This window comes from Castanea sativa, chromosome 7 (genome assembly GCF_040712315.1).
Source record: "Castanea sativa cultivar Marrone di Chiusa Pesio chromosome 7, ASM4071231v1".
NCBI classification, from domain to species: Eukaryota; Viridiplantae; Streptophyta; class Magnoliopsida; order Fagales; family Fagaceae; genus Castanea; species Castanea sativa.
The window spans coordinates 8,571,922-8,593,971 of record NC_134019.1 but is presented as its reverse complement, the minus strand read 5'-3'; the positions used below and the strand labels follow the sequence as shown (position 1 = coordinate 8,593,971).

The window sequence follows — 22,050 nt, the reverse complement described above, 5'->3', positions numbered from 1 at the left end:
TAGCGTTTAATTAAATACTATTAGTAATTAAATAGTTGTGGTTTACTAAAAAAGGAATTGTGTTTTAAATTTTTTACTAAAAAAAATTTCAACAAAAAGAAGAAAAGAAAGAAAGTGAGAGACGGAGACCTTTACTTCCGCAGATGAAACAGGTGGGGGGAAACGTAAGCGTTGGGTTGGGACATAACTGAAAGCTCCAATCCCGCCTACCACCACTTCAACGCTCCTTTCTTTCTCTCTTCCTTCCACTATAAAACATGAAACGAAAAAAATGGGCACAACACTTAAAAACTTTGAGAGTTGAGGATGCAGATGGAACAAAGCATTACTCACGGGGTCCAGGTGATCGCACCAAAACGGCATCTCGTCTTCGCCTACTATGTCAGTGGTCACGGCTTCGGCCACGCCACTCGTGTCGTCGAGGTGAACTACTTCTTCTGTTTTATATCTTTCTTTTTTTTTCACTCTTTTTACTTCAAAATCTTTAAACCCATTGTTTGTTTTTTTTTTTTCACTGATTGTAAGTAAGGCTACTTGTTAATCTAGTCTATACAGGATTTGATTGTAAATTTGGATATTCTGTTAGTAATTTACTATGTCAACAATATTTTTACAATATTTTCAAAACAAATTATAGTTAGTTAGTTGTTATTGGTTCAAATTTGAAACTAACACCAAGATTATTTTTTTGTCCCAACAATAACAACCAGTAATAACTTGCCATTTAGTATTTATTGTAAAAATATTGTGAAAATGACGTGTACTTATCATTTCTCTTATTTATAAGTGGAAAATGCTAGCAAACATAGGATAAGAAAATGAAGAAACTTTTTTAAAGTCATAGGGATGAGTGAGAGACTGAGAGTCGCTTGAGATGGTTTGGTAATAATTTATCTCGATATTAGAGCTTGGTGGGATGGTAAGTGTCTTTTACCAAAAGAAAGTGGCAGATTGTGTGTTTGAGTCCAAAAATACCATTTAAAAAAAAAAATTGGGGTAAGGTTGCTTACTATAATCACGACCTCTTCTAAGGGGGAGATTTGTGTATTGGGTAGAACTTATTTTATCCGGGTTCAAAAACCTATCTCCACCTTACCCCCATAATGTAAAAAATTCCCACTTTTTGGGTTCCATTTATTAAGGAGAGTTTAGGTTGATACGTGAAGGGGAAGTGTTAGATTCAATGATTAAATTCAGAATTTCTTAACAGCTTTAGCTTTTGAACAATTTGTAATTATCATTAAATTTAAATTGAGGGAACAAAAAGTGTTAGAATGAAAACCTAAAATAACATTAGTAGAAGTAGTGAAGAGGATAATGAAGTAATTGAGACTTGAGAGCATGATTTTGGACAAGATAGAATGGCACATAAGGATACATGTGGCCATTTACAATTACTCTGTTGAGGATTCGTGGCCGATCATCAAGTTTTGGGATTAAAAACTTGTTGTTTTTGTTGATGTGGACTTGTGGTGCTTCCATGCTTAGCGTGGATTTTTATAAATTACTAACCCAAATTATCTTTTTATTTCTTCTTGTTCAACCAAGTGCTTTGTGAGTAGTTTCATGATTCTGATGTTGCGATCTACAGGTTGTCCGTCATCTCATTCGAGCCGGCCATGATGTTCACATGGTTACAGGCGCTCCTGACTTTGTGTTCACTTCTGAAATACAATCACCAAGACTCTTATTTCGCAAGGTTGGTTAAATTGGATAGGTTTATGGGAAAATGTGTTTATCCCTTGTCTATGATATCACTTAGGTGTTAAAAATGTAAATTTCATTTTGTTCTAGCTTCCACTATTCTCCCTTGATGTAGTAGTTCACACAAACAGATGATGGCATCTAGATGGCACCCAAGGAAAAAATAGATTAAAAATTATTGTGGTTTATATATTGTATTGAATGATTGTTTTTGTTCTAGAACCTCTTGATATGATGATATTTTCAAAATTTATCTGTTTATTCATCTTTTCCATGTCATTCACGGCCTCCTGATGCAACAAAAGCAAAAAATGATGATTTCAAGTATACAACACAGTTAAACATACTCTTATTCAGTTGTGAAAAGAGTTTTAAATTATTTAATGCTGCGACTTCCACAAGAAACAAGTGAGTACTCTCTATTTAATAAAAATAAGAGAAAAATTCTTATCTCTTAGTTAGACTATTATAATTAATATAACTGTAGCTCTAAAAGAATTATATGAATGGATTTAACCATAATCATTATAACCTTTAAATGAGTAGGCAATTTTTGTTATGTTAGCTGTTTGAAATTGTGTCCGAATTGTGTTCTTGCAATAGTAATAATTAGGCATTTTGAGTGATAGCAGGTTGTGCTAGACTGTGGAGCAGTTCAAGCAGATGCTTTGACAGTTGATCCTATTGCCTCCTTGGAAAAGGTATGATGTAAATTTCAGAGTTGGTTAGCAATTGCTAAACTTTTCTTTTAAAATTATTGTTGATTTCATGTTAATGGAACACCAATGATCATTCCCATGTCCATACTTGGCATTGGTATTGTTTCCTTTTTATTAATTTTTTTATCACTTGATTTGCTGGCTCTGTTACCATAACTTTTCTTTTGTTGGTTGACTTTTTTTATTGGCTCATTTGATGTGATCAAGTATTCCCAAATGTCAGTACTACCCCGGGCATCAGTTTTAGCAACCGAAGTTCAGTGGCTGAACTCTATAAAGGCTGACTTAGTGGTACTTGAACTATTTCTTTTTTGGATTTTTATTTATGAAGTTGGATTTTCTGAAATGTGAAATAAGGAATCAAATTGAGACCATAACTTCTTCTTCTTTTTTTTGGGTTGTCTATAAAAATATTTTCTTGATCTTTCCATCATTATGAATGGCCTTCAGTCATACTAACATTTTTATAAAGCAGATTTCAGATGTTGTTCCTATTGCATGCCGAGCAGCTGCAGATGCTGGAATTCGTTCTGTTTGCGTCACCAACTTCAGGTTACTTGCTTGCACGGTTGTTTGTATGACTGAAACTTCTAATCCGAAGCTGTAAATTCTTCTATATATATGATCTTTGCTACAAAAACAAAATTCAAGACTTATGTAGAAGATGCTTTTAATCTTCAAATGCAGCTTTGAAATCTGACCCTATGTTTTAAAATTTAAATACGGGTGATGTATTGTGGAATGTTGGTAATAGTTAAATATTGGCAATATATCTGGGCAATATTTCACCAAAAATTATGTTATAATAGTGTATTTGGTAATTGAATTGAAATTTTATAACAATTTTAACATTGTTCTTATGCAATAATATCTGTATTTCCCAGTATTATGGCCAAGATTTTTTTGTTCAAAAAATTTCCCCTAATATTTTTAAGTACAAAATTATGCTTTATCAAAATAATGTTACATATTTTGTGTAATCAGGTTTTTGTGGACCCTAGAGATTTCTCATTTGTTTTGATAATTAGATATAAGGTGTTAATTATAAGATAATATTTCTACTTTCTTGGGAGGAAACTGATTGAACATACATGTTTAAACCGTAAAACAATAATGGACTTGTCAAGAAAAGTGATATGAAAGTTGTAGCTTTGGATGCATACTTTCTCTGATGAAGGACATTTTACAAAACCCTGGTATTATTTATGAAAGACTATAGGTTAATGTTGGAATAAGTTGCAGTTGCACAAGGGGAAGAACCAACTGACTGATTTTAGTAATGATTATTATTTTAATTTATTATTATTATTTTGGAATGATGATGCTTGATTTTTACTAGTAATAATTTTTTTTACCGTTTCTTGTTTGACCAAGGCTCTGTTTATATATTCTTATATTTGGAGCTCTTCTCCTCTCATAATTTTGATTTATTAAGTCTATAGAATTCTTGCAGTATATCTTAAACCCCAATTTCCACCTTTTTTTTTACTCCTTTTGGAACATGGGCAGTTGGGATTTTATCTATGCGGAATATGTGATGGTGGCTGGATCTCACTATCGCTCAGTCCTTCAGCAGGTAACCTTCAATATTTTTTGCATCTAAAAGTAATATGCATCTGAGCTGTTCAAAGCACAAGTAATTTCCATTTAAGTGGTATTAAGAACCATATATTATAGACATGGGATTTTTAGATGAATCAGAAGATCTTTTGATTGCAGATATTTTGTTTTCTTTTTTCCTACCTTTGCGTTTTTCATTAAATTTTATATTTCCTTTAATAGTGCCACAAATTCTTTTTGAAGTTGATTGAAGGATAAACTAGACACCCATTTTAGCATGCTAACTAATATAACGAAAGGCACCAAGCATTCAGTTTGTAACTGAAGTAAGAGTTCTCAATCAAGTTCACCAACTTTATGTCTACCTTTACTATGCCTTTGTCTTTTCGCACATATAAAATAAAACACAGAGACTTTCTTTTGGGTAGGTTCTTAGATGATTTTAAGTGGCATTTGTTTATTGGGTGGTCATATGATTCCCTAGCCAATCAAAGAGAGTGGGAGTTTGGCACTTGGCTATCTATGACTAGTGTCTAGGTAATGTGATTGTCATGGTTTGTCGAGGGAAGGAATATTAATTTTGAAGTGAGAATATATTACTTGGCCAGTCTTTGGGATATGTTCTATGCTAATAACTGTTCCTAGTGTAGACTGGTGATAGAGTTTTACCCAAGGCTGAAATTTGCCTGTGTAGAATTGTTGAGTGTTTCTCCTTTCTTGATAACATTGGACAACTGCCAGGGCTAGGATACTTACCATTGATAATCTTGTTAAGAGAGGTCATTCCCTTGTTGATTGGTGTTGCATGTGTCGGTGTGATGGGGAATCTGTGCACCATCTCTTACTTTACTATAAGTTGGCTTATGCTTTGTGGTGTGAAGTTTTTCATGTGTTTGGAGTCCATTGGGTAATGCCGAAGATGGTTAATTCTCTTCTTTATGTTTGGGAGATTTGGTTTGGTAAGCATCAGTCAACTATCTGGAATATGATACCAGATTGTCTATTGTGGTTAGTTTGGCAGGAATGAAATGACCGTATCTTTGAATATAATGAGAGATATTTAGATCTTTTAAAACAACTTCTTTTTGGTACTTTATTTCAGTGGGCTCGTATTTGGGGTCTTACACAATGTATTTCAATTCGTGCCTTCTACAATTTTTTAGCTGTTAGCTTTAGCTCTTGAGCTTTTTGTATTTTCTTCATGTCCAAAGTGTTCATCATCATGAACACGATGTTCATTTTTTCAATAAAAATTCAATTACCTATCAAAAAAAAGAAAAATTGTTCCTAGTATTGTACTGGTGGTACAGTTCACGTGGGCTCCAAAATCTGCCAATGTAAAATTGCAGAGTTTATTTACTATTATTTTTGTCAATTAGCATGCCCTCTTTTAGTTTATTGTTCTGGTTGGTCAAGTTTTTTTGTAGTTGATTAGAGAGCCTACACTTTTTAGTTTAGTTTATATGTTTGATTTGACAAGAGTTACTATGGAGTCAAATGATAATATCCATCCTAATTATATGTTGTCTCCTAATATGCTCTTTATTAACTCCATTCACCTTAGTGGAAGTAATTATGCTCAACGGCTCAAGCTGTTGAGGTCAGAAGAAAAAAATTTCACTTTCTTATTGATGATATTCCCTTCTATGGATCCTAAATATGATGATTGGGGAGTAGAAGATGCATAGATTAGGAGTTCTTGTGGAACAATATGGAGTCTAAGTTAAATTGTAGTATGGTTTTTCTTGGCCAACTACCAAACTTGAGTGGGAACAGGCTTACAATAATCTTAGACATATTTATGATCTCCATCAAAATTATTTCTCCCTTGGTCTAAATATTTTTCCTTTAGAAGATTATTATGCTTTTAATTGTATATATGAAGAACTCTACTTTACCTGCCCATCTCCTCTGATGTTTGCAAAATGCAAAAACAGAGAGACCTATATGAATGTTGCCCTATTTCTCTTGACTTGCCTTCCGACTTTGATTTGGTGAAATCACAAGTTTTGGGTAGCAAAGACCTCTAGTCTTTGAGTGAATTTTTTTGTAGACTTAGAAAAGCTTCCTTATCTGATTTTGGTACCATTTGGTGAAATCACAAGTTTTGGGTAGCAAAGACCTCTAGTCTTTGAGTGAATTTTTTTGTAGACTTAGAAAAGCTTCCTTATCTGATTTTGGTACCATTACATCGCCTTAAATCTCCTTCTGTCACCCATTTGATTGAATTGTGAAAACAAGGCAACTATAAATATTGCTCACAATCCTGCCTAACATGATAGGACTAAACATGTTGAGATTCACGAACATTTCATCAAGGAGAAGCTAGATGTTGATATTATATGTAATCCATTTTCATGCTATTTTAAGCAAGCTGGGCATGAACAATATCTTTGTCACTTGGGGGGGAGTGTTGCAATACAACATTTTATCTAATTTTGTGATTGTTGCCACTTGTGAGGGCATACTTGAAATATGCATTTTCATATTTGATTAAGTATAGTAAAACTGAGTTCTTTGGATTTTTTTTTCTTACACCTAACACATAATTTCTCCTATAATTCAATAACAGCACATTACCAAACATATTGCAAATTGAAGAGGTAGTAATCAGACTATGTCAACTTAAGTAAAAAGGACTCATGCAATCCTTAATTTGACTCATGCATTTGTATCAATTTTGACATTTGGGCAATTATATAGGAATTTTATTTATCATTATCTTTATGTTCATTCTCTGAAACTAGTTGATTTCCTTTTTGGGTAACTATTTGTGGTGTATTCTATATTGTGTTTCTCGCTAATTTGATTCACCAAATGCGCCTATGGGCTAATTATTTGAGTATATATGTACACACATAGGTTCAAGTTATACCTAATATAACTTTTGTTTAATGTTACACCACCTACTCTTTTTTATCAGCTCCATATTTTGTCAAACCCATTGTAGGATTATGTCTTCCCTAAACCCATAATACTTGTCAATATAAGATGATTGGAGATTAAGAACCATCTCATCTATATTAAGATAATTACACCACCGAGTGTTTTTATTTTTTATTTTTTTATAATAAATTGAATACGCGAATTTACAGATTTTATAGTCATTAGATCTAATTGATGTAAAATGTGGCATGCATGATAAGCGTGGATAGAACATATGATCTCATGGTGGATTGACAAAGCATCAATCTCATGTAAGGTTGTTAAGTGGTGTAACTTGAACATAACTCATATATAGGTCTATGTGTGTATGCATGCCCTCAATCTTATACTTGCACTTTTTTCTTCTCTTAATTTAATATTGCAGATGAAATAACTGATATTGCTGTGCCAAACCTAAATGGTCTTATGAAAATTTATGCAGATTGCTGAAGATTATTCCCATAGCGAGTTTGTAATCCGTCTACCTGGGTACAGCCCAAGTATGTTTGTTGAAGCACATTTGTGGTTGTTTTCTTTAAAGTTAATATATAAGTAATATTTTTTTTATCTTTACTGTTGTTTGCTAACCTGATTATAGGGATTATGATCTTCAGGTTGTATTTCTGTCTTTGTGTTTGTCTGTGGCTCTATACATATCTGCCTTTGCTCTTTTGGCAATGAATAAGTTGTAGGGTATTTATTCTAGTTGGTATTTGAATAGTCCTTTTCTTTTTTTAGTGCCTGCATTTCGTGGTGTTATTGATGTACCCCTTGTCGTGAGGAGATTACACAAATCTAGAGAAGAGGTGTGATTTAGAACTCTCAAAAATTCAATGTGTATGAATTAATGTATTATGCTTGCTATCAACATTTCCCTGCAATGCAGGTGAGGAAAGATCTTGGAGTTCTGGATGATGTGAAGCTAGTAATTTTTAATTTTGGTGGGCAGGTGAGGTATAATTTAGGCTGTCATGATATATTGGTATATTTCTTTCAATTTTTCTCGCTTACATTCCAAATTTTTGAATCCCTCAACATATTAGAATGACCAAGATTGGTGAAAGTACCTTGACTTTAAATGGTTTGGAGAATTTCCAGGTTACTTTCTTCCAAGTTTTCAAAATTGATTCTCTGGGTTGAAATTCTGGTGTTTATTTGGTAATTGGTTATAAGATTTTTCTTGTTTTCCTTTTTCTTGATATTTGTTTTTCTTTAGCCTTTTGAAAAAGAATATATGTATTAGAATGAATCCCTTCTCCAAATTGTTAGAAGAAAATAACTTATTTTGTTGGTAAACAAATATCATAAAGTAATGAAACATAGAAGATTAATTATATCCTAATACTTGGATTCAATAGCTTGTTTGAATACGAGGATTGCCCAAATGGGGAGAGAGAACAATTGTTCTGAAATTGCTAATACCTTACAACATTCTAAAGTTGGTTATCATATCATCACAGATAAGTGCAACTTGCCTGAAATTTTATTAGACATAGAGATAACAATTTCTTGAGAATGCATTTAGTAGTTCTTTGAATATACATCTTTCTTACCTATCCAAAAAAAAAAAAAAGTTTCTTGAGAAAGAATGTTGCAAGCTGTTCTCTATTCTTCTCTATCAAGTCATTGTTGGCATTGTGCTATAAGTGGCCAATTGGCCAAATTGATGCCCTTCTTCTAGCTTGGTAAGCATTAGCTCATTGGAAATTCCCAAGCATCTTGAGTTGGTGGCTGGATATGAGGGACTCAATGGGCTGGTGGGTGTCCTAACCTATTTGGGGTAGTGTTACCTCCTTGGCTTCTCATTATGCTTTTAGCCGCCAACAAGATAAGTTGGGATCTTTTCCTTTTGAGGTTGGGAGTGGGTGGGTGGGTGGGGGGGGGTGGGGGATTGGTTAAACGGGACCTTAAATTTAAGACTCTAAGGCAAGTTATAGGGTGAACGGCATAAAATTTATTAGACTCTTGGAATGGGCCCCTTGCAAAAAGATAATTTCATACGCTCCCTTATTGCCAACTATCATTCGATTCTTCATATATCGAAAGAGCATATAATCTAGACTTTCCAGACTATCGTAGAATGAAAAGTGTGATAAGATTAGATCTTGTTCGAACTAGATGAAAACCCTTAAATCCATAAGAGCTTCTTGAATCCTCAAAAAGGAACTCTAGAATCTTTCGAGAAAATAAATTGACTAAAATTGTATTGATAATAGAATTTTCTTTTAGTTTTAAATATTTCCGGCCAATTGAAAGGCTTTATAAATTTCATTTTCCAAGCAAAAACACTCTAAAAGATTCTAATTGATATAATATCATAATAAGACTCTAAATAGAAAATAATTGAAACACCTAAAATCAAGGAAACAAAATCTTAATCCAAAAATTATGAAAGTTACATTAAAAAAAAAAAATAACAAGCAATTATTTTTTTGATAAGTAAATAATTTCATTGAAAAGTATCATAGTTTGACTCATAATTTTAATTCCCCGGCAATTTTTATAGTTTTAAATATATCCATTTTTCTTATAAATAGGTATTAGAGTACTTCTTCTCTACTCACTAGGCATTTTGTTAACACTTAGGGTCTTATTGAAAAAGTTTGTTTGATTAGCATACACCCACCTCACCCAGGCAGTTCCAAACCTCAATGGGGATCTTGTCCGGTCCCGTATGGCTTTTCCCATTTTCATCTTCCTCGGTGTGTCTTTACCTCATCTTAATTCTTCAAGAAAACCTCCAATTTCTATTCCCAATGGGTTACTCAATTCACTCCAATTTTGTGTATCACTTGCAATAAAAGGTTTATCAAAATAACTTTTACATATTTCTTTACTATGCCTCTCTTTTACTAACACTCTTTGATCTTCATCTTTAATGCACTTGACACCATTCAAGTCTCTTGTTTTCATTTCCACTGTCTTAGCAAAGTTTATAAATATTATTTTCTCCATCCTTCGTCCCTGACTTGCTATTTGACTCATCACAAGCCTTAAATTTAGTCTCTTCGGCAACCTTTATTGTTCCCTCTTCACCACTTTATAATTTCCATAAACAGCATTCTCTCTACATCTAGGTGAGCTTCTATAGCTCTAGCTCTCTCTCTCTCTCTCTCTTTCTGTAATCTAATTGCTATTTGAACCTCCTTATTCCACCACCAAGCCTTTTTAGTCAATTGCCTATATCTTTAGCCACTCTTTTGATACAATCATTCCACATCTTATCAGCATCTTTGTCCAAATTCCACTTGCCTTCTTTGATCATTTTATCTTTATAAAAATTTTCCTCTGGAAATAATTGTAAAAACTTAATTAGTAATATTATGGATGTGTATTTTTATTATATTACATAAACATACAATTGTTACACCCACTTCATCCTCCCTACCCAACTGATTAATATTGCATTTCACTTCCCTGATGTGATGGTGCCTTAATGTATTTGCCAATCTGTGAAAAATGCTAGTTAGTTTGATCAACTTCATCCAACCAAAAAGAAAAGGGAGATATTGAGAAGCAATTTCCCATATCAATTTACAGATCATTATTATATGTTTTTTCTGTAATCTACTTTTACTAGCTTGAATGTTCTATTACAAACTTTATGTTGAACTTTATTTTTATACCAGATGCTTAGGATGCTATCTGTTAAGAGACCCTCTTTTTGATGTAACTTGCTTGTTTTAAAATCCAATATTTTTGTCCTTAGGTATTGTGATATGCTTATTATGCTTTAGGCATTAAGACAAATTCTGACTGTTATGTGCTGTTGTCCATCACTTCCAGCCAGCTGGTTGGAAGTTGAAGGAGGAGTACTTACCTGCTGGTTGGTTGTGCCTGGTAAGTTTTGTTGGACATATACATCGATCATAGTTATTTCTTCATTTCATTTTGATAATATTGTTCCTTTTGCATTCTGATTTAGGTTTGTGGGGCTTCAGACAATCAGGAGCTCCCCCCTAATTTCATAAAGCTTGCAAAAGATGTTTATACGCCTGACCTAATAGCAGCTTCAGATTGCATGCTCGGTATATTAACTTTTAATTTTCTTAGAGCTGTTGCTTGGTCCAATGATTGAGATTCTGTCAAGAGCTGTTAGTACTGAACTTTTGGCACCTGGGCTCTTTTTTTGCTACTCCAGGAAAGATTGGATATGGCACAGTCAGTGAAGCCATGGCATACAAGTTGCCATTTATCTTCATACGCCGAGATTATTTTAATGAAGAACCGTATTTGAGAGAAATGCTTGAGGTACAATTTTGCATGCTTATCAAATTTGATATTCATGTTCTTTTCACGTTACATCTAGTAATCAGTTGGGAAGTTACCTCCGTATGTTTTGTGTAAACAGTATTACCAAGGTGGTGTGGAGATGGCCAGAAGAGATATGCTCAGTGGATGTTGGATACCCTACCTTGAACGTGCTGTTAACTTGAAACCGTGCTATGAGGGAGGTACCAACGGTGGTGAGGTATTCAACTTTTTTTAATCCAATTTTGTACCTTTTACGAGTTATGGCTTTTATCAAGAATAGTTGGCATCAAAAGTTTTCACCTTGATGATCTCACATCAAAAATTTTCTTGATTGCACAAACTTAAATCCTCAAAAGTTTTCACCTTGATGATCTCACACTAAAACTTTTGAGGATTTAAGTTTGTGCAATCAAGAAATTTTTTTTTTCCCTTTTTTTTTTTTTTTTTTTTTTTTTTCTGCCAAGTATAGTAACTCATGCACCCAAGCGAGATCAAACCCATGACCTTACTTTATCACCAAGGGTGGAATCCAGGCCACAACCCATTGGCATACGATCATAAACTTATTTAGGAAGAATTTTTTTTTTGGATAAATAATAAGGTTTATTAAGAGAAATGGAATGCACCAAGTACACATGACGTATACTAGATATACATCACAACTTGGCTCTAAAATTACAATGATCCATAAATTTTAATAAGTTGAAGAAAGAAAAGATTCTTGTGCTTTCATCCATTCAAACAAGGTTTATGAGGAACTGCAATTTCAGGTCTGAAATAGTCAGTTCATATTCCTCAAAATTTCTAGCAGTTCTTTCTCGCCAAAGTCTCTAGGTGATTCGTTATCTGAATGGCATATGAAATATGCTTTTCCCAATTAAATTAGACAAGAAATCTATCTATTTTGGAAATACATGAAGATGTGTAATTTGAAAAGTTAAATTAGCAGTTCTTTATTACTTATCAAAAAAAAAAAAAAAAAAAAAAAATTCAGCACTTCAATAGATTTCTTGTTGAGTGCTTAAAGGGTTCTTGAATGAGGATTGATGTTTGAGGGTGGGTTTTAGATTAGAAAAGATTGAATCTTGATGGCTGTTTGGGGCTGAGACAGGGAATAGAACAAGAAATAAGACAAATAAAAAACTAGTCATCATACCTAGGCTTTCCTAAGCAATCACACCTAGGTAGGAGAAGGCAATCACTCCCACAAAACTTAAAATAAGCTGCTGGAATTTTACTAGAATCAATCTATGAATATTATTGACTAAAATAAAGCCTTTATATAGGCTATTGTTAATCATTTCCTAGAAGGACTAGAACTCCAAAAAACCTATTCCTAGAAGAGTGGTGACAGTTACCTATGAAGCATGGGTGTGGGTGCGGGTCTGGGTCTCGGCAATTTTAAAAAAAGTAGGGTGTAGGTGTAGCGATTAAAAAATTATTAAAAAAATATTTATTTATATTTTTAATATATTGCTAAGCATACTTTTTCACATTATATAAACATATACCAAATTTAAGAGCAGTAGTAGATAATAACTAAAACATAATGTTCATAAATTAAATACAACCCACAAGTCACAGATTCACAATCACAAATCACAATGTGGCCAATAAAATTGAAAAGTTGCAAAGGGACTTTCTATGGGGTGTTAGCAAGTCTTATCTGGTAGGTTGGGATAAAGTTTGTGTGCCTATAGCCAATGACGGTTTGGGGATAAGGAAAATTACTACTTTCAATAAGGCCTTACTGGGGAAATGGTTGTGGCGGTTTGGAAAGGGGGAGGATCGGTTATGGAGGATGGTGGTAGCTTCAAAATTTGGGGAAGATTGAGGGGGTTGGACCTCAAAGCTCAATAGGGGAGTTCATGGGTGTGGCTTGTGGAGAGGTATTCACATGGGATGGGAGGATTTTAGCAAAAATTGTCAGTTTATTGTTGGGTTAGGGAATAGAGTGAGGTTTTGGTAGGATGGATGGTACGGGGATCAACCCTTTCAATTGGCTTTCCCAAGGTTGTATGGTAGTGTCATTGATAAGGGGGTTTCTGTAGAAACTTCTTTGTCTAAGCAAGGGGCGGAAGAGAGAAGAATTTGGGATGTTCGTTTTATTAGAGAGTTTGAGGATTGGGAGATGGATGAAGGGCTGCATTTCCTTCGTTTATTGGGAGCTAATACTTCTCCAATGGATGTTGGAGGCCGGATGAGATGGAAGTTAAAGCCTAATGGGGAATTTGACGTCCGGTTGTTCTATAACAAATTAAGGGATTCTCCCTCAATTGACTTTCCTTGGAAAGCTATATGGAGAGCAAAAACCCCTAGGCGAGTTTCTTTCTTTGTTTGGTGTGCAGCTTGGAATAAGATCCTAACGGGTGATAACTTGAGATTGAGGAGAGTGAATTTTGTGGATTGATGCATTATGTGACGTCACTATGGAGAGACGGTAGACCACTTACTTCTTCATTGTGTTGGTTTATCGGTTATGGAGTTTTGCCTTTAGAACTTTTGGATTGTCTCGGGTTATTCCTAGATCGATACCTGATGTGCTTTTTGGTTGGTGGAATTGGTTGGGGAAGCACTCGTCTCAGATTTGGAATTTAGTTCCGATGGGCATCTTATGGTGTGTTTGGAAGGAGCGGAATCGGCGGACTTTTGAGGATTTGGATAGCACTGGTGATCAGTTGCTTGCTTCTTTTAGTAAGACTCTTTTTGATTGGTCTAGGGCTTGGGGACTCATGACTAGTGACTCTCTCCCTTATTTTCTTAGCACCCTTTCTGTTTTGTAATTTTTTGTTGTTTGGTTTTATTTTCCTCCTCTTGTTCTTTCTTGGTTTGCTCTATGTTCTTCATGCATAGAGGAGCCTTTCGTATATATATTATTCTTACTTATCGAAAAAAAAAAAAAAAAATCAGACCGCAGAGACCTAAGATTGAAAAACTAAGAGTGTGAGAGCTATGAAAAAAGTCAGAGCATGTGAGAGCTATGAAAAACTAAGATTGAAAGCTTGAGATTGATACCTGAGGGGAGATGGAGAGTGAGTTGAGGCTTGAGAGTCTGAGCGTGAGTTGAGACTTGACAATCAGATTGTGTGAGAGAGGGGAGACGCCGTGGCGTGGAGCACAGAGACCAGAGAGGCTGAGAGTGAGAGAGAGCTAGAGTCTGAAGATGAGAACTGAGATATTTGAGATATAGGGTTTTGTCCAAACGGTGCGTTTTGCACTTTTTATTTTTTATTTTGGCCAAACGGTGCGTTTCAAACCTTTTGTTTGTTTGTTTGTTTGTTTTTTTTCTGTTTTTGAATTTTGGCCTGAATCGGCGCGGGTAGTGGTGGTTGCGGCCGATTCGGCACGAATCGACCCAATTCCGTGCGTGTCGGCCCAACTCGGCACCGAGAAAAAAAAAAAAAAAAGGGACATGGCACCGACGTGCAGGCAGCGGCGTTGCCCACCACACCTTGCGTCGGGCCGCGTCGGACGCGGATTCAGTGGCTGAAATGCCGCGTTAGTGCTTCATAGATAGTTACACTATGTACAGGACACACAATGCCATGTCATCTGAAATCCCATTTTCAGTTAAAATTGTGAAATCGTGTTTTCAAAACTTTATTTCCCCATTCACAATTATAATTGAAATTGCGTTTTCAAAGCATGATTTCAAAGGTGTGTGTGTTACGGTGAGTGTTACAAAACAAAGAATTAACCTTCCTATAATGTGTAGGATTAATAATAACAAACAAAAAGGACTTAATAACTCCTGAACCAAATAGGAAAAGGAGTCAAAACTTAAAATAAGACTCATGGGCTTTTAGTACAGAAAAGGACAGCCTATTCTAGAATTATGGAAATTACCAAATTGCCCCCATTCTAGTAAAACTTAACTAAAACTGATCCAACAGATTTGTTACCTAAAAAAACTCAATACTAAGCCTCAATAATAACTAAAGCAACCTATTAAAGGTTTCAAGAAATTCCTCATCAAAACTAGATCATAAAAGTTGAATATTTTCGGATATAATCTTGCTTTTCCTTGAACTCTTTCTTGCCTGCATCAGTGAACATGTGTTTTGAGACATCTACAAATAGAAAGATGGACAAGCAATATTGGGCCAAAGGGATTAATATATTTTTCCACATGTTAGCAAACATGAGTAATTTTACTGGGAAGAAATTTCTGAGAAGTCTGAGGTTATGAGATGATCATCTTGTTCTATGAAAATTTATATACAGGACTTGAGGGAAGAATACTGTATGTGGGTAAAGTTTCAGGGAACAACAGAACCGCAGCAAAAACTTCAGCAAGGACTGAAACTTGGTGGAGATATTGCAACTGGATGGGTACACTGCTAAGAAAGAGAGAACCTCAGTCAGGGGTTGGCTAGGGAGGCTTTAATGATTAAGTCAGTAAACCGGTGGCAAAACTGAAAATGGTGAAATCTCAACATATGAGATTGTTTATCTTAGCAGAATGGAGATAGGTGTGTGAAGGGCTGGTTTTGGCTGGAAACCCTTCCCCCAAGACTTGTCAGCAGGTCCTCCCCCCAGTTTGGCTGGTGGGACTCTTAGACAGTAGTTCCCAGTTTGTGGGTGGATGAGATGTTGCTCAGTAGCATTAAATGTGATGTTCCTTTTGTGAGGCACACACTAAATGTTGATGTGAAGGGAGCTAGCAGACACTACTTTTGAGGATGACTACAGTAACCTGCCAACTGGAAGGAAGGGATATGTAAATTTAGGTAAGAATAAATTACTAGTTATGGAGGGTTGGTGGAGGGTTTGGCTGGGTTACTAGGGGGTAAATTGGGATCACTCTTGATGCTATATTTGGGGTTATATTTTTATTTTTGTTTATAAGTAAAATAATTTATTCAAAAGAGGAGATAATTCAAATACACAATATTTGTTTTGAACTACTCCTAAGAAATTATAATATGAAGCTCAGTAAATCTAAAAAATAAGAAAGGAAGATGATGGGGTATTTCTGGATATAGTCATCCAATTATATAGGGATCACTACATCAATTGCTTGATTACATGATTAGACCATTAAACACCATCGAAAGGTCTACTATTCATGTCTTACCAATTGATCCACAAAACATAGGAACTAGCCTTTCAAATCTTCAAATTCTATGACAATGAAATTTCCTTTGCCAACATCCTGGCATCTGAATTGCTCTCTGCCATAACCCAAAATACCCTGAAGAGGGTAAACATAAATGACCATGAATCTCTCATCATTGAGCAATGTAAAGAAGATGATCTAAAGACTCTCCACTTCTCTTGCACATGCAACACCAATCAATAATCAAATTGTGACGTTTCCAAAGATAATCCACTATCAGTATTTTACCCAACGTTGTTGTCTAAGCAAAGAAAAGGATCTTGTGAAGTACCTTAACACCTATGTACTTCTCCATGGGAAGTGAACTCCTGTAGATCCTTTGAGAACATTGTAGCAAGAATGGACTTTAAACTTTCAGGTCTTAGTTAAACTCTATGAAGTATGGTCTTTATCTTGGCCTTGTGGATTTTGGAGTACAATAAATTAAAGAAACTCTCTGTAGCTTCCAACTCCCAATCTTGGAAAGGTCAACAAAATTGAGGATTCCAACTCCGTTCACCACTCAAATAAGAAGCAAAGAAGTGTCCTTTTCTAGTGCCAATTTAAACAAATCAGGAAACATATTTTTTAGACAAGAATTTCCACCCCTTAGATCATGCCAAAACTAGATCCATGTGTTATCCCAATGGTTTGAATTTGAGACCCATTTATGTAATGTGTTTATATGTTCTGACATTTTGAGACTAGTATTGCCAATGTCCATGCTAGCATTGGAAGAACATGTGTACAGAAAAGGTTTGCCACATCAATATTTGCCTTCACTCTAACAAAAAGGCAGGATAAGAGTAATATTCATGCGTTTTCAAATTTTCAACAAGTAAACTGAAACAATTAATAGAGTTCAGAGATGAAAAATGAAACCTAACATTGTTAAGAGACAAATCGTATTCTAACCTCCGTATTTGTTGTCTTTTTAGCTGGCTGCTCATATACTACAAGATACAGCTGTTGGAAAGAGTTGTGTGTTAGATAAGGTACATATTGCTGTTTCTTTTTTTAGCACTTGTTGGCTCCTTAATTAAGGTTGTTTTTCCTTAAATCTCTCTCTCTCTCTCTCTCTCTCTCTCTCTCTCTCTCTTTATATATATATATATATATATATATATATATATATATTATTGAGGACCATGATTGCAATGGTAGCTTTGGGATGCCTTTTGTCAGTTTATGTTGTTAATGGTTGCAATCATGGTTGAAGGCATCTCAAAGCTAATTCTAATACCCAGGCATTATTTTGGCACATATCAGATGATGTCAAGACTACTTGCAAACTTGGATAGGCATAGGCTTGCTACCAAATCATGATCTTTATTTATTATGTCTTTTAGCATCAACTAGTTTCTGCTCAAATTTCTTTAGTTTTATTTATTTATTTCTTTGGTGTTAGGGGCAATTCTGTAAATTTCTGTTTTCTGGACAAGGGATGTGCTAGTGGTCCATGGGGACTAATGTTGGATTTTATTAAGTAATTGGATTTTTATTTGCGAGTTTAGTTATTTAGTTTGGGCTTAGTAGTAAAGTCAAGGAACCCACATCTTATTAGGGTTTCAAGGAGTCCAAGTTCTAGTAGGTTTAGGTGTTAACCACATATTTATATATATGACATAAGGACTTGTGTTTGATTAATAATACATACATTTACAAAGAATTCAGCAACCCTCAGTGTGATGCTTAGGCATGTTTATGCCAATATTAAATCTGAACTTGCAGGTGGGGTTGTGTATCCTTGGTTTACTCCCTAGGGGTGGGTCCAAAGGGCCCTACCTTGGTGAGGATCCACGTCATCAAAAATAAAATAAATAAATCTGAATTTGCGATCTATTCATGCCCTAAAATTTTAATATTTGAAACCCTAAACCACCCATTCATCAATCAGCTCTCTAAAACCCTCAAAACACCGTAAGACTGTTTATGCTTACTGTTTGCAACCTAGAACAGCCCCCAATCCTCAAAAATTTCCATTTGTTTCTTCTCCAAATCCTAACCTTTCCCTACACTTTCTAAACCCATACATTCCTAATGTTTTATTACCTTTTCCCACCAAAACCCTATCCCTAGTTCTTTAATAATCCCTATAACTAGTAGCTATCCAGAACTTCTAGATCAAATTTGGCTTCGTTACCCGTTGCCCCCCCCCTCTCTCTCTCTCTCTCTCTCTCTCTCTACTCCATTTGTGTCATACGTTTATCCATCCATTTGTGGACTCTATACATTTTCACAATAGGGGAAAAAGTTTCCAATCATTCTTATGACTTATTTGGTTTGTTTGCTTATCAATTACTTCCTGCATACCACTTTGTTTTTTTTTCAAAAAACAATTAATTCAATTTTATTGTTATTTATTTTTTATTTTTAAAGATGCAAGTTTCCAAAATGACCCTCATTAATTTAAACTTTATAGAAAGAGAGAAAGTTATCAACATTATGTTTATTTACTTTTCAAAGAGGATTATATTTTGGGACATCCCAAATAGAATACACAACAATCATTTCTTGATCCCGTAATCTTGGGGTTAGCTATGGATCCTTAACAGATTAGTCAAGGTTGGTATAACATTTATAAGCATATAACTTGACCATTTTTGCTAAATAATACTATTTTAAAAATGATTTTGTTAATTAGGATTGTTTTTAAAAGTATTTGGGGATATAACCTTTTTTAAAGTTGTAGCATGAAACTCGTCTCTTGATGAGTTGCACTGCAAACAAGGAACCCAACAAGTTTGGCTCATCTCTCAAGAGATGAGTTTCACTACAACATGAAACTTGTCTCTTCAGAAGACTAGTTTAGTGCCGAAACTTGCCTCTCCAACATACGAGATTCAAAAAGGCTTTTACCAAAATAACTTTCAAATATTGCTATCTTACCAAATAATTTTTTTAAAAAGTATTATTTGGCAAAAATGGCATAGAACTTACTCTTAGAATCTCATTTCAATCTATATATATATATATATATATATATATATATATATATATATATTTTTTTTTTGGGTTTGCTTTGAGGCATCTCGTCTATACTTCCATTTTGTTATGGAAGGTATTTTTCTACACTTATTTGCTTGTGAGATTTTCAATACTAGATTCCACTTTATGGCCTTTGCTTCTGTGACGTGAATTCTATTGATGTGCATGTTTGTGTATCAAGACATTGTAAGTTAACTTCTCATGTACTAATTGTATACGTCTAATGACATTGTTTATCTGAGAACTACATTATGTACTTGATATGATTCTAAATTGTACATTGACACATGAGAGTTCCAGTCATCTGCTGCTTGTTTTTTTCTGATAGCATTTCAAGTCATTCTCTAGAAGCAATTTTCTCAAAAGGAGCTTGATTTGCTGCCCCACTCTATCATATTGTTGTTTTAGAAAGTTTGAATATGGTCATGGTGCCATGCATCTATAGCTGATATGGACATGGTGCCATGCATCTATAGCTGATATGGACATGGTCAGCTCTTTCATATTGCTGATTGAATCTTATATGTGTGCCTTCTGTAGCAGACCAAAGTAAGGAGATTGCAGGATGTAATGGCACCTGGGTGTCAACCACAGAAAGTTCCTGGAAATGATATTCTTGTTACAGATTGGTGTACTCTTGCAGAAAACAAACTTGGTCTTCATAATTAATTTTGAGGGTTATTCACCAGGTGCAAGACAGTCGGGATATCCTGCGATATATTTTGGAAGGATCTTACCAAGTCCAGGAAATTTTGGATATCTGAAGATTTGCTCACTCCTCTCCTTAGTTTAGTATCATTAGTAATTAATTTTCTTTTATTTTAAAAAATTGCATAAAGGCAATAATTTCTTTGATGAAGAAAAATAAGTTTTACTGTAACAAATTGTCCATGTTTATATGTGATGTCTCTAGGCAATATTTAATAGACTAATAGTCCGAAGGCCATTTTACAAACGGATAATGAGAATCTCTCCAACCAATGCTTATTCAATAATATCATTCATTCTCTCATCTAGGTGGAGTTTGGATAGCGCGTTTCCTGCGTCAGCGTTTTGCTTTTTTTTTTTTTTTTCTTTTTTTTTTTCTTTTTTAACCCAGCCGCAAGTTTGGACTTTTCAGCCATGAACAGTGCACAAATGTACTGTTCATGGGTCTCACAAATTTTACTTTTCAGCAACTTTTTTATTAAAAATGGGTCTCACAGCACTATTTACACATTTAAAAATTATTTTGCTACAGTGTTTTCAGTTTTCAGTTTTCAGTTTCAGCAAAATAAGTTCTATCTAAACGGACTCCTAGTGTAAACAAGTTTATATCTTAGTCGCTATTCTCTATTTAATACTTCTAGTTAGGGGCTTAGGGCTGTTCATCAACTGCCTGACCCCAACATAACTAGCCATTGCCAAGTCGATCGAACGGCTAGATGGGGCTGCGGACGATGAAGGAAGTGGTAGTTGGTGAAGGTTAAGGTTTTCTGATACTGGCTGATTTGAAGGACGTTTCTAGTTCTTTGATTCCGACAAGGAACCAAACCAGCCGCCCCTAATTTACATATATAAATTTCAATCTAAATACCTCTAGCTCTAGATCTCATATGCATTCCATCTCTCTCTCTCTCTCTCTCTCTCTCACTCTCTCTCTCTCTCTCTCTCTCTCTCTCTCGACACCTTATATCTACTCCTTCTCAACCCCAATTTACACCTCTAGATCTCTAAATCTTCTCAATATGAATTAGGGCCAACTCAATCAACAAGGACAATGTAAGATTTGGGTTGATTAATTGTGGGTTCGTAACTCAAATCTCATCTAGGTTTGATCAATCACAGGCTGTGTAATTTTTTTTTTCTCTCTCTCTTAGTCTCTTGGTTTGTGATGTTGATCTATGGGTTTTAATATGCAACTTTTAAATTTCTCTCATTGATGTGCTCGGTGGCAACTGACCATTAGATTGTCAAAAAATCAACACCAACATGCCAGACAATTAACCCCTAGTAGGGTTGATCAGTGCCGATCAGCCCCTTTTCGACACAACTGTTTGGCGTGAAAATCCCCTAAAACCAGGCTTGCACCAGCCGATGAACACCCCTTCTTCTAGTTGTGTAAAGGATTGTGATATGTCTCCCCAAGGTTGATTGGGGGATAAAGGAAGAAAAGGGGAGGGGATGTGAGACACCGTGATCTTGAGGTGAACATAGACCATATGAATAGGTGAGGTCGTATTAATTGCCTCTAAAAAATGTGCAATTCGATTGATGACATTTGATCTCCTAGATTAAGGGTTTTACATGAATATAATTAGTCAAATTGCCAGTTTTAGAGGCATTTAACATGGTCTCACCCATTTATAAGAGTCTGGCCTAATAAAACAAGTGGGCTAAGGTCATGGTCTCTTATGCTACACTACACAATGTGGGACTTGACAAGGAAATTAGGAATATAAGTGGGAGAGATGAGGCTGTGGTGAGCCTTAACTAAGCTATATAAGTGATTGAGAGGAGCCTTACTTATAAATTGACTAGTCCTTTTGAGGTATAAGTATAAATGTGATTAGCACTTTTCTCAGGTTGTTATATCACTGTGTGTGCATGGGTTAGGTTGGAAGGTTTCTTTAACTCAATCCGACTTTGTTAGGTTCAGAAATTCCTAACTAAACCTAACCCATTACATATGTAGAAACCAACCCAACCCACATGGTGTGGGTTGGGTTGGTTGGGTTAGTGGGTTATGCTTACATATCTCATACCTTGTAAAAATTGGACTTTCATCAACTATATAAATATTTTATGAAATAAATTATTACA

At 34.9% G+C, this 22,050-nt stretch overlaps 1 protein-coding gene across 3 annotated transcripts; it reads left to right on the top strand.

Moving 5' to 3' along the window:
* The first annotated feature begins 75 nt into the window (after positions 1-75).
* Positions 76-20,264, top strand: LOC142642239 (L-arabinokinase-like). Of its 3 annotated transcripts, none has more exons than XM_075816576.1 (15): positions 76-423; positions 1,592-1,699; positions 2,337-2,405; positions 2,631-2,714; positions 2,899-2,975; positions 3,933-3,999; positions 7,351-7,408; positions 7,647-7,714; positions 7,795-7,857; positions 10,695-10,748; positions 10,834-10,936; positions 11,050-11,159; positions 11,260-11,379; positions 17,199-17,255; positions 19,789-20,264. In XM_075816576.1, exons 1-15 carry the CDS (start codon positions 307-309, stop codon positions 19,915-19,917), a joined length of 1,284 nt encoding a protein of 427 aa, XP_075672691.1. In that variant the 5' UTR covers positions 76-306; the 3' UTR covers positions 19,918-20,264. The 3 variants fall into 3 exon arrangements, with proteins under 3 accessions (XP_075672691.1, XP_075672692.1, XP_075672690.1); XM_075816577.1 differs by having other exon boundaries at positions 171-423; positions 2,334-2,405; positions 19,792-20,264; XM_075816575.1 differs by having other exon boundaries at positions 171-423; positions 2,334-2,405.
* The last annotated feature ends 1,786 nt before the right edge of the window (positions 20,265-22,050 follow it).

Excerpts from the sequence above, each read along its gene's own strand:
- LOC142642239 (XM_075816575.1), top strand. The coding sequence starts at position 307 with ATGCAGATGGAACAAAGCATTACTCACGGGGTCCAGGTGATCGCACCA. Across the intron at positions 7,858-10,694 it reads TTTTTAATTTTGGTGGGCAG|CCAGCTGGTTGGAAGTTGAA; the intron begins GTGAGGTATAAT and ends CATCACTTCCAG. Across the intron at positions 11,160-11,259 it reads ATTTGAGAGAAATGCTTGAG|TATTACCAAGGTGGTGTGGA; the intron begins GTACAATTTTGC and ends TTGTGTAAACAG.